Raw genomic sequence first — 12,293 nt, forward strand, 5'->3', positions numbered from 1 at the left:
TCAGGACTTGAGTAAAATGACATTTCTTCAGCTGAGGGGAGACAGGAAGGTGTTTGTGCACGTGTGTGTATAAAACAGTATTTGGCAGGTTTGAGGGAAACAGAGGCAGATGGGAATAACACTGAGTTAGCTGCAGATGAAACACCTCGAGGGTGCAAGCTCTCTCTCCGAGGATCTGATATGGTTGGTGTAGAAAATCTGCTGCCTTCTAGGAGTGCCTCTCCTCCACCACTTATGCTCCGCTTGTGTATTTGTAGATAAAGCAAAGAATAGGAAGCTTCTGTCTCCAGGGCTCTTATCCAAAGGAAACAAAACCTGGAAGCACTGTCCTTGACATTTCTCATTGCTCAAGCTGTGCAACCGCTTTGCACATCCTTCCCCTTGCTCCTTCAGCCTCTCTGATTTAATTGCAAGAGAGGTCACCCTAACCCAGAAAGCCATGTCAGAGACATTGCTTTGCTTTTCTCCTCTGTGTAAATAAATAGTCCTTTGGCTAGATATTCCCACAAAGCCCCATTCTGACGAAGAACAACAAACCCTTTTGCTCTTGTATTGTGTTGGTTTCTGGTCCCACCACCCCACATTTTAGACTGTAAAAACTTGGCAGTAGCAGGGAAAATGCTTGGCCTTTTAAAACCATTTTCCAGATACGATGTGGCACGCAGTAAGCTGTGAGACAAGGGCTGGGCGGTGAGGAAAAGGAGTCAGTTCCTCTGAGGGAAAAGGAAGAAAGAGGAAACAGCTTGCTCCACCCACTTCTCCTTCCCAGCCAACCCTGGATTTCCTTCTCCAATCCTGGCTGGGCTGAGTAAGTTGAGAGCTGGATCTCTGGCTGTGGCTGTTGCATTCCCTAAAGAACCCTGCATCGTCACTAAAAGCTTCTTTCCTCTTCTACAGACTCCGTCTCCCAGCACCTTCAGCATTGAAGTCTTTTGGCTGCTGCAGTCCAGAGTTCATTCTGTGGGGATGCTGCTTTTCCAAGCGCTGCTCCTACCGTGGCTTCTCTGCCATTGGGCAGACAGTGCAGGTAAGTGGAAATGCCTGGGGCTTGAAGGCTGCTAGAGGAAGGGCGTCTGTCCCGTGGGCAGACTTAAAACTGGGAGTGGTGTTATGTTCAGCTCGGTTTCAAGAAGTGGATGGTATTTGTCGTGTGGAGGGACAGCGATGTTGGCTATTGCTTAGTGCTCCATCTGTGTCTAATTTACAAAAGTATCAACAGGATTATGTATTCTGATTCTTTTTCAAAAGTTCAGAAGAAGGGGTACTGGCTTCTGTTAGATTAAAACTGCAAAGCGACTGGGAACAACTAGCAGTAGTAGGGGACATGGAACTGCTATTTGGGCACTAGTAGAGCCAGCGTGGTGTAGTGGTTAGAGTGCTGGGCTAGGATCGGGGAGACCTGAGTTCAAATCCCCATTCAGACATGATACTTGCTGGGTGACTCTGGGCCAGTCACTTCTCTCTCAGCCTAACCTACTTCACAGGGTTGTTGTGCGGAGAAACCTAAGTATGTAGTAGACCGCTCTGGGCTCCTTGGAGGAAGAGCGGGATATAAAATGTAATAAATAAATAAGTAGGAGCCAACTTCAGCCTCATTGATGAGACTCTGTTAAGGAACAGCTCTTATTAGCCCAATCAGATAGACTTACTTGATTTTGTTTAAGATAGTCCAGAATTGTCATTTTGTGCTGGTGATGGTTTTCTGAAATAAATATTCCTTAAGAGAAGTCTTATAAACAAGTTTGGTATGCCGCTTCAGAGTGCACCCTGAGCAATGACCTTTCAAGGAGAGCCCCTCCCTCAGATTCATCTTTGCCATTCCTTTTTTGCACGCCCAAATGTCTCATATCCTTCATGTTCTCCCATACACCCTTACTCCCAATGCACATGTCCTGGCTGCCCATCCCCTGTCCTGTTTTACAAGGATTGCCATCTCCCAGTGTTGAATGCAACTCCTGCTTTATTAAGAGCTCTGGGTGCAGAATATATTCAATGGATAGGGGTTCTCCTCCCTGATGCTGTGGTAGGATAGCTATCTACTCTCCTCCTCCTCAACCTGCTATTGTGAGCAGGACTCTGGCTCTGCAGTGTGGAAGAAAGTTTTGTGGTTGTCTTGTGAGAATGGATTAGAGTCTGCTTTCCTAAACCCAGAGTTCCTTAAAATAATAATAATAATAATAATATAATTAATAAGCAGCTTTACTGGGAACAGCCTATATTTTGCGACGATATCTATAATAACCAACAGTATTGATGATAAAATTCAGCCATCCCAGGTCCTTGGGAAGGACTCGATGTTTGGATAAAACAAACCAGTCAATAACACCTGTCTGACTGTGTAAACAAGAAATAATAAAATAAATAATAATAATAATAATCCACTAGCAGTTTGGATGGTCAAGATACAGCAAAAAACCCCACACCTCCCTATGCACTGCTTGAAGATGCAATCCATTTGCCTCCCAGCTTGGTTTCCCCAAGCCACGCATATATCTCCAATTTTGCCTCACCAGCAAATGCTGTTTTAGTACTTTGTGGTGGGGTCACATCCACTCTGTTAACCTCAGCCATGAGGCTTTATCAAGTAGTTTTCTGTATTGCACCATTCTTCCTTGTCCTGTATGTCGGCAGAGACAAGATCTCAATCACGGTTCCCTGACTGCATAGTCCTTCTGGCACCATGTGGAGGCGACCTTTCTCCTGGTGCAGTGCTGCACTTTGCCCAGCCCTGGTGAGTCTCCTTTAAGGGAAACTGAGTCCCCTTGCACCTGTACACTATCTTGGAAGGCATGCACAGAATGCTGGGAAATGGAGCCCTTCCCAACACTTTCCCCACAGAGTTCTTAAGGAAGGGCTTCATCTCTCTTAAAGGGCCCTCCCAGCACTGAGAAAGCACTGTGAGGAGCTCAGCACAGTGGGAAATGGCTCTCATATTGAAGGGTTATGCCAAAGTGACCCCTGCTTGTAAAATAGTGAAGGTCACTGCTCTAGGCCATATGCACAAGATGCCCTGAATCGAGGGCTGCAGCAAGGATGGGTTGGATGTGGGCTAACAAACTGACATTGAATCCTGGCAAGGAGGAGGTGATGTTGGTCAGTAAGAGAGCCAATTGGGATGAGGGGACTTGACCATTTCTGAATAGGGTTGTACTCCCCTTGAAAGAGCAGATGCGCAGCTTGGGGGTATTACTGGACCCAGCTCTGCATTTGGAAGCTCAGGTGGAGGCAGTGGAAAAGGGTGCCTTTGCAGGGCTTTAGCTAGTGCACCAGCTACTATCTGCCATCTCCCTTTCTTGAGAAGGCAAATCTGGCCATTGTTACCCACACCTTAATCACGCCGTGGCTGGATTACTGCAACGTGCTCTACTTGGGGCTGCCCTTGAAGAATATTTGAAAACTGACTAATGCAAAATGTGGGAGCTAGGATATTATCTGAAGCTGCCCAATGGGATTACGTTACACCCATTTTGAAAGAGTGATATTGGCTGCCAATTTGTTTCTGGGCCCAATTTAAATTGCTGGTTTTGACCTTTAAAGCCCTTAACGGTTTGGGTCCTGGATACCTGAGGGACCGCCTGCTCCCAAGGGTTTCTGCCCACTTGATGAAGTCATTGGGGTGGGGTGGCCCTGCTCCATGTGCTGACAATGAGGGAGGCTTGCCTTTCATGCACACGGGACAGGGCCTTCTCAGTTGCCCTCAGACTTTGGAATGCTCTCCCACTGGGCACCCGCTTCCCAGTCTCCATCACATTTTGGCTTTTTACCCAGGCTTTTACGTTAGTGTTTTGTTTCTACTACTTTGTAAAGTGTGCTGTGACGTCGATTTTGAATCCTGGCTCATATACCTGTCCTGTGGTTTAATTTAATTTATTGATTTCTATACCGCCCTTCCAAAAATGGCTCAGGGTGGTTTACACAGAGAAATATATTTAGTAGAATACAGGAGGGGTTTACTATTGCCTCCTCCCATGCAGTATGATATGATGCCTTTCAGTATCTTCATATATCACTGCTGCCCAGTATTGGTTTTTCCCATAGTCTGGGAAACATACCATCGGGAATTTGAACTGGCAGCCTTCTGCTTGTTAGTCAAGCGTTTCCCTGCTGTGCTACTTAAGGTGTTACTGCTTTGTATCTTATAGTTATATTGCACATGTTTCTTTTTTAAAAACACATTCTAATTAGATTTGTATTTTTATATTCCAATTTAATTTTTATTGTGCAATTTTTATAGTTTTATATTGTCTTAAATGTCTTGAGAGCTGCCTTAAGATTATTCTAATGAAAGGCGGTATACAGATTTCACAATAAATAAATGTCCCATCATGGTGGCAGCTGGGGCTACGTGTCAATGCAGCCCTGCTCGCTTCCTACTCCATCAAGCACCAGAGTTTGAGCTTTCCTCCTTGCCATTAAATATCAACTTCGGGCACTTGAGTCTAATGCAGTGTGGCCTATTGCAGTCAAGACCCTGTGCTCAGGGGTATGTGACACAGAGGGTAGGTTCTCCACATAGATGGCTTGTAACACTTGCTCTGGACTGTCAGCTCTAGAGCAGGGCCCAGCGACTCAGTTTTGCCATGTCTTCTGGCATCATTGCGAAAGCAGGCAGGTGGCTGCTGTTTGATGTGACTCCTACCAGTTTGTGACCAGCAGGTGCAGTTTGATGTGACTGGTAAGATTAGCCTGGACTCCCCAGAAATCTTTATTAATCTCCAGATGACTATTGAAAATAATCCTGAGAACTTTAATGGCTTGGAATATTATGGGGAGGGAAATCTCCAGAAAGAGTTTCAATTAGTTGGCAACCCTGGAATCCTACAGTAGGTACCTCAGCACAGTCCTTACAGGCTTGACCACACAGTGCTGGCTTTTGGCACTTTTGCACTTGAAGCAAAGTCATCCCCCCCCCCCCGCTTTTAATGAGGAGAATGAAAACAAGAGAATAACATTCCTTTTGAAATCTGCTTCCTACAGCAACTGCTTTATCTTGCTTCTCAGTAAGAAAGTAAGGCCAACCGTGAAGTGCTGGGTTTTCATAATGGCAAGAGGTTCTATGCAGCATTTCTCTGCTTATAAGAGGGTGCGTGTTCCATCTGGAGAGGAGGAAATACAGTAGCAGGTTCAGCTCGTGCTTAGCTGCATTTCCTGTCCTCTAACAAAAAGAGGTCCGGTGTAGTGCCACTTCGCCGAAGGAAGTCGTGAAATCTGATGTGGTAGGGGAGAATAAGGCACTAGCCTGTCAGAAAACCCTACAGTGCATGACTCGGATAGAATGAAGTGATACTACACCAGGGCTGCCCAAGGGGCCACAGGAAAGGCTGGTGCCATTCAGACTGGGAGACAGAATGTGAGGGTAGCCAGTCAATCATTGCCAGCATTTAGGACTGTGATTAAGAGCGTATCCCTTGGGAGGAGAACAAAGCCAAGCAGGGAACCCCTTCCTTCCTGAATGCACAAAGCTAACTCTGGCAACTCTCTTTGCCTGTGGTTACCCATAAGCAAAGGGAGAGAGGAGGATTAGACACTGTGAAAGAAGATCTCTCTGCCATTTCCTCTTCACTGCTGCTTACAGGTAAGGCATAGCAAAAGTTTGGGTCAGATGTCATAAATCCCCCAAACAGGGGGCTAGCTGTAGCTGCACAACCTTGGCTCTCCAGCTGTTGCTGGACTACAATTCCCATCATCCCATGGCAGTGATCAGTAGTTGGGGATGATGGAAGTTGTAGTGCTACAACGGCTGGAGGGCCAAGGTTTTGCAGCCCTGCTGTAGAGTACAAATCTTAAGTTCCACATTGCTGCTTTGAGTTTAATTTCTTCTCGTCTTGCTTTCTCTTCCAGATTCTCACACCTTCACCATGTTCTATCTTGCCCACTTTCCAAACAGTAGTTTTGTGGAATTCATAGGTAATGCCACCCTGGATGGGAAGCTCACCCACAGTATGGAGGGGGGAAATGAGCAGCTAAATGTGAGCCAGCGACACCCACTGGAGCCTTCACATGTCTGGGAGCAGAGAGTGAGCAACTTGAGTCAATACTTGCAGAAGTTCCAGCAGACTGTCCAAGTGCTGACTTTGGAGAGGAAGGTACCATGTGAGTAATGAAGTGATTCAGGGGTTTATTTATTTAACACATTTCTAATAGTACCCAAAACTTGCATCTTTGGGCAGTTTACAATTAAAATCATTTAAACATTAAAATCATTTAAAACCAATATTAAAAATTAACTATAAATCTATGAATAAATTTCTTCAGTGCCTTTTAAAAGGTTGCCAGAGATGGGGAGGCTCTTATTTCAACAGGGAGCACACTTCAAAGTCCAGGGGCAGCAACGGAGAAGGCCCATCCCTGAGTAGCCACCAAATGGGCTGGCAGTAGCCACAGACATCCCTCTCCAGATGAGCTTAACAGGGGGTGGGGCTCATGGTGAAGACATTCTCTTAAATACCCAGGGCGTAAGCAATTTAGGGCTTTATAGGTAATAACCGGCTCCTTGTATTTTGCCCAGAAACATATCAGCAACCAGTGTAGTTCTTTCAACACAGGAGCGATATGGTCTCTCCTAGATGACCCAGAGACTAACCTGACCACCACATTCTGAACCAACTGCAGTTTCAGGACAACATACAAAGGCAGCCTCACAGAAAGCACATCGCAGTAATCCAGCCTAGAGGTTACCAGCATATGTACCACTGGTTTGTAGACAAATAAATGCCATTCACTGACAGTCTGGTTCGGTGCTGAGGCTAGGATGCCATTTCCTAGAGTACACATAATTACAGCTGGGGAAGTCACTGTGTTGGGAATACTTGCAGTTGTGGCCAGGAGTGCACATGGTGAAGGCAGAGCTGGCCATTGTTACAATACATTAGTTGCATCCTCATTCAGTTATTGTAGCATGCTCTGTATGGGGCTGCCTTTAAGGAATGTTTAAAAGCTGTAGCTGGTACAGAATGTTGTCTGGTTGCTATAGGAAGCATCTTACTGCAGTTTTGATTGATCTGCACTAGTATCTTTCTTCCAGACCCAATTTAAAGTGCTGGTGTTGACCTTTAAAGCCCTCAATAACCAGAGCCCAGCATACTTGAGAAATCGCCTTACTCCATATGAATCCACCCACCAGTTGATCTGAGAAGGCCCTACTCCAGCTTCCTTGGGCAGCCCAGGTGCAGCTCGTGGGGACTTGGGAGAAGGCCTTCTCCACTGTCACAGCCCAGTTATGGCATTCCCTTTCATGAGGCATATCTGGTCTCAGTAGCTGTTCTTGGGAGGTTAGTGAAGACCTCCGTATCTCACAGGGACTCTGTTCAGTGGCTGACATACCATGCAGCATTCCATCTGCCTTGTAGTGGAATGTGCCCACAGTTGCATAAAAGCACTCACGCAAAATGCAAGAATTGCACAAATGCAGTTGCGTGATTAATGGCCACTATTTCCAATGGCTGTCCATGCAACTGTGCACACATTCCATCACAAGGCAGACATAATGTGGAGTATGTCAGCCAGTATTCCTTTTGCAGGCCTGGTCTGTGGCAATTTGTTTTGTGTCTCGCTTTGATTATTTTGGTGTGCTTACACTTATACACACAGAAGCAGTTTATAAACTTCAGAACAAATAAGTCATTAAACTGCTTCACCTTGCAGGCAGATTTCAGTCTTCATAAAACAAAACCTTGGGTATCTTTTTAAAAAAGTGAAAAACAGCCACTTGGAAACACAATTATCAGGTACATACATTGGAAAGCCAGGACTGGCTGCAGTTCCCCATTGAGTATGTACTTAGTGGCAACCTGGGTTTGTTGCTTTTTAGCAAGAAATCACCCTGTGGACCAAGTACAGTACTTACTTTCACAAGGTGTCCAAACAGGGGCAATGCTTTCTTGGGCAACTTGTGGGTGCGAGGATATTATATATAGTGGGTATCTGCTTCACACTTCCACTTTTGTTGCAGATCCATTACAGGTACAGTGCACCAAAGAGTGCCTGCTCTTCAACACTGGTGCCACCAACAGCTCTTCCAGGGTTGTACTCAATGGAATTGGCTTCCTGAGATTCCAGACAGACAGTGCTAGCTGGATACCTTTGCAGGACACTCCTCTGGCCAGCTTTGCCAGCAGCTGGCTGAACAAATACAATGAGACCACCATCAGCATAAAGCACTTCCTACAGGAAACATGTATTGGCTTTCTGAGAGAGCACACAGATGTGAAGGGATCCTTGACTGGTATGTGAAACTAGTTATGATCTGAGAAGGAACCCCCTTTGCTGTTAGCCAGGCTACTTAGATTTCCAAGGAAGAAAACAGCTAGACAATCCTTGCAACTTTCTTGCCCACAAATTCCAGTAGGCAGGGATGTGCATATTCTACAATTTCATACTTCAGCTGTGGCTGCTTAACTCTGAAATAGCCTCCCAGAAAAGCTTTGCCATGCTCCCTCCCTTAGGGTTTAAACAAGAATCTTAAAGCTTGCTTGTATAGAGAGGGTCTTTAATGTGTTTTACTACAGCCTGATGGGTTTTGAATTAGGTTTGTTTTAATCATTTTTATTCTACATTGCGTTATTTGTATTTTTTGTTTTACGGTTGTGAGCTGCCCCAAGCAGTATTGTACTGGAGGGGTGGGATATAATCTTACTACATATTCTCCTGGGTGTGCCTTGGAATGTGTCCCGGCACCCAGGAGGATTGGTCGCTGGTGGGCCCGACTGGAGGCGAGGCGCCCGTTGGAGGCTGGGACAGGAGGAAAATGGGTGGTGGGACTTCCCTGTTCGCCGCCCAGGAGGAGGAGCGGTGGGGCCCTTTTCAGCCGCCCGGTAAGAAGGGCCTGTGGCGGCAGTGAGGTCTGGCCAAAAATGGCTGCCGGCCACTGTAAAATGCTCAGTGTGGGTGGAGGGGGAGGGTGGGCGAGAAAGGGAGCGCAGGCAAGAGAGAGTGGAGCAGGAGGGTGAGAGAGGGGTGGGAAGGAGAGCAAGAGAGAGGGGTGGGATGGGGAGGGCGGGCAGGCAAGAGAGAGTGGGGCAGGAGGGAGAGGGGAACAGCCAGCCCCAAAGAGCGCGCAGATGCTCTGTGTGGGCCGGCTAGTACTACATAAGAACAGAAGTTGGAATTGGGTGCAGAACTGCTTCATGGGAACCCCAGTTCTCTTGATATTTAAAGAGATATGCACATGTACCAGCCCCTTCTAGTACGACTCTGAACGAGGCTGCAAGGAGGTATGCAGCAGCCCTGTGGCACCGGTTTTGGCAACAGCGCCAGGCGGGGAAAATGTGGTGGGGAGGATGGACACCTTCTCTGCTCCTTAAAAAGGTAATCCCCCTGCTGCCGAACACCAGTTTGTACACATCCCTAATAGGCCACTACAAATAAATAGCATCCTAATTGACAACTGCCCTCAAGGATTCCATAGCATCTTCCATAAATCTACAATATTTTTAGAGCTAGTTCAGAGCAAAAACATGAAGTGTTGGATCCAAAAGGACTCAGTCTTACATCCACCTACTTAAACAGCTGCAGCACTACTTGCAAGAATGGCAGCCCCGGCCACCAAGACCTGAAAAGCTCTCAAACCTTTTCATTTTGCCTTACAGGGAAACAGAAGGGACGCTCACACACCTCACTGGTCCTGGGCATCACACTGGGTGCCCTTGCTCTAATGGGCCTCACTGTTTGCATCTTCATATGCACAGGCGGAAAGAGATAGCACCAAGGACAACAACATTATGTGGAACAGCAGCTCCCCAAGTGACCTTAGCCAAGCTCACTGGAAAGGAATGATGCAGACCCAGATGCTTCTGTTTAATTTGTTTATGAAGAAACAAACTGACATCTGTACTAACCTGTGTTCCTTCCTTCATACCTACCTGTAAGAGGAGCTCTAGGACAGTAACATGACAACCACCATCACAGGGACCTTTGCTTCTCCTATGAATGTGCTCTCCAAAAGCCTTTGCCCCCTGCCCCTCCAACCATATTAATGGGCAGAGGGCACACAAGTTTCAGAGGACAGCATATAACATACACGTTGCTGGACCTCTTCCTGCTCTTTGGGGATTTCCACCCTCCTCCCTTGCCACTGACGCACCCGGTCAGTGGGAAGGATTACTGCAACGATTTAAGATGTATTTCATTCAAACAGTGTGAAAAGCATTAAGATGGGATTCGTGTACAGTTTTAAAAATTGAATTTACTGCCATGTGATGGTGCGATAGCCATTGGCTTAAACTATTTTAAGAAGGGGGTTAGGCTTATTCTCTAAGAAGTTGACTATCAGTGGCCAGTAGCCTGAAAAGCTAAATGGAACCTCCATGTTCAGAGGCAGCATGGCACCAGATGCTGAGGGGGCCAAAGTCGGAGGTCGGGTGGGTGGGTGCATGGCCCTGAGGCAGCTGTTCCCACTGCACCTGTTGGTGGGCCCTTAAGTGAAAATGAGCCCTCAAGTCCCAGGGCCATGCGAGCACAGAGTGCTGGGAAGTGTAGTTCTTTCCACCAAAGCTTTAGGGTAAGCCTTACAAGATGGCATTGGGGCATGACAGGGCTCAGTTTCCCTTGAAGGCCCAGCCGCTGAGAAGAACACAGCACTGTGCGAAGGCCAGCATGGTGGGAAATGGCTCTCACATCAAAGGGTGTTTTTTGTTTCGCAAAGCAACCCCCATTTAAATAGTGAAGATCACAGTTCTATATGATGTAAAGTGACAAATTTCAATGAAGGCAGATCATCCAGTGTATCAGGAGTACTTGATGGCTATGTGGGAGTTTGAGGGGAATTCAGAGTAGGAGAGAGGCCTGTTTTAGTTAAATGGATCCAGGACAGAAACAGAGCTGGAAGCTAGAAATTGTTTAAACAAGCTCCCTGCACACAATCCACAAGGGTTCTACATAACCTTTGCAGCTGCTCAAGTCAGTCAAGCTGTTCCAAGGTATGTTCGACTTTGCAGAATAGCAGACTTGTGCTTTTCCATTGTGAAGTTGCAGGGGCTTTGAAAAGTAGTTTCTGAAGCCCCTGCAACTGAGGTGTCTATTTCTGAACCCAAGCCCATAAGAACATTTCCAAGAAGAATAAGAGAATGGTGGGAGGTGGATTGTTTTCTGAATGTATCAAATGCTGGATATTTTGTATAAAATGACTTCAATTTGTAAATAGTTTGCTGCTACTTTGTTCACATAGAAAAAGGTGGTCCCACTCCTAATCCAAGTATTGTGTTGTATTGTGTACTGTAGAATACTCAGTGGCTTTCAGTGTTCAGATAGTAGCAGCCACAAGTACAGCATTTTTAACAGAGAACATAAGCATGATTTGGCTTGCAAGTCACCATCACCAGGGGAGAGACATTCCTGCCAACCTTTCACAAGAAAGCATCAGCACAGCAGTATTGCAACACCCATGAAACTTGCTGCAGGACAAATTTAGGATTGTGCAAGATTCCTGTGCATGTTAGTCATGAGATTACTTGAATGAAAAACTGCTTACCTTTCCAGTCATTCTGAATCATTTCTTATATCAATGGATGGAGAACCAATAAGTTCTGAGAGCCTTACTAAGCAGCCAGACCTACCTAAATGCAAATTCACAGCTTATACACAGGCGTGTTTGCAGCAATTCAATATCCTATAGTGCGAGATGCAGATGATGGTTTGTAAATATAGAGGAAGCCTCAAGTGCCCACTGCTCCCTTGCGTATAGGCCTTTACCTTACCCTTTGTTAACTGCTGCAGACACACTTGCGAAAACATGAACTGGCTCTGAAGTTTCTCGTGAAAATACAGCTTGTATCTTTTAAAAAATGGGGTAAAAAACCCAAACACAGTAGTTGTGCACTTCCTCTCTGTAAATACAAGCAAACGGCCTCTTAGCTGAGGTTCCATAAATCCGCTTGCATGCTTGCCAGTGGCAAGTGTCCCTACCTCACCCAGGAAGTGCCCTTCCACTTTCAGCACATGCCCCACTCATGAAGGAGAAACTCTGTCCTCCCATTCTCCATGGAGGAAAGAAGAGGACATTTCTCTCCTGCTAGTTCAGATTTTGTAAAAAGCACCAGCAGTGTCAGGTTTTTGCAGGAGGCAACAGCCATACAAGGAGGAAGAAGCTACCTCTCCTCTCTGCCCCATTCTCCATGGAGGAATGAAGGGTTAGTCTTTCCCTTCCTGATGGACTTTTACAGGTGGGAGGGCTGGTGGCGGCAGCAGAAGCAACAGCAAGGCATTGCTGGTGTGTTCTGTGGAAGTCCAACTTGCAGAGAAAAACCAACTCTTTCCTTCCACAACAGAGGTGGGAGAAAGAATAAAGGAGAGATGGT

The 12,293-nt window shown here is 46.3% G+C and overlaps 1 protein-coding gene across 2 annotated transcripts; it reads left to right on the plus strand.

The window, feature by feature from the left end:
* Positions 1-627: 627 nt before the first annotated feature.
* PROCR (protein C receptor) lies at positions 628-11,137 on the plus strand. Of its 2 annotated transcripts, XM_053308052.1 has the most exons (5): positions 628-808; positions 898-1,027; positions 5,842-6,093; positions 7,952-8,224; positions 9,588-11,137. In XM_053308052.1, exons 2-5 carry the CDS (start codon positions 967-969, stop codon positions 9,698-9,700), a joined length of 699 nt encoding a protein of 232 aa, XP_053164027.1. In that variant the 5' UTR covers positions 628-808; positions 898-966; the 3' UTR covers positions 9,701-11,137. The 2 variants fall into 2 exon arrangements, with proteins under 2 accessions (XP_053164027.1, XP_053164026.1); XM_053308051.1 differs by lacking the exon at positions 628-808 and having other exon boundaries at positions 815-1,027.
* The last annotated feature ends 1,156 nt before the right edge of the window (positions 11,138-12,293 follow it).

This window comes from Hemicordylus capensis, chromosome 3 (genome assembly GCF_027244095.1).
Source record: "Hemicordylus capensis ecotype Gifberg chromosome 3, rHemCap1.1.pri, whole genome shotgun sequence".
Classification (NCBI taxonomy): domain Eukaryota; kingdom Metazoa; phylum Chordata; class Lepidosauria; order Squamata; family Cordylidae; genus Hemicordylus; species Hemicordylus capensis.

Coding starts and splice junctions, on each gene's coding strand:
- PROCR (XM_053308052.1), top strand. CDS start 967: ATGCTGCTTTTCCAAGCGCTGCTCCTACCGTGGCTTCTCTGCCATTGG. Junction 6,094..7,951: donor TTTGGAGAGGAAGGTACCAT/GTGAGTAATGAA, acceptor CTTTTGTTGCAG/ATCCATTACAGGTACAGTGC. Junction 8,225..9,587: donor TGTGAAGGGATCCTTGACTG/GTATGTGAAACT, acceptor TTTGCCTTACAG/GGAAACAGAAGGGACGCTCA.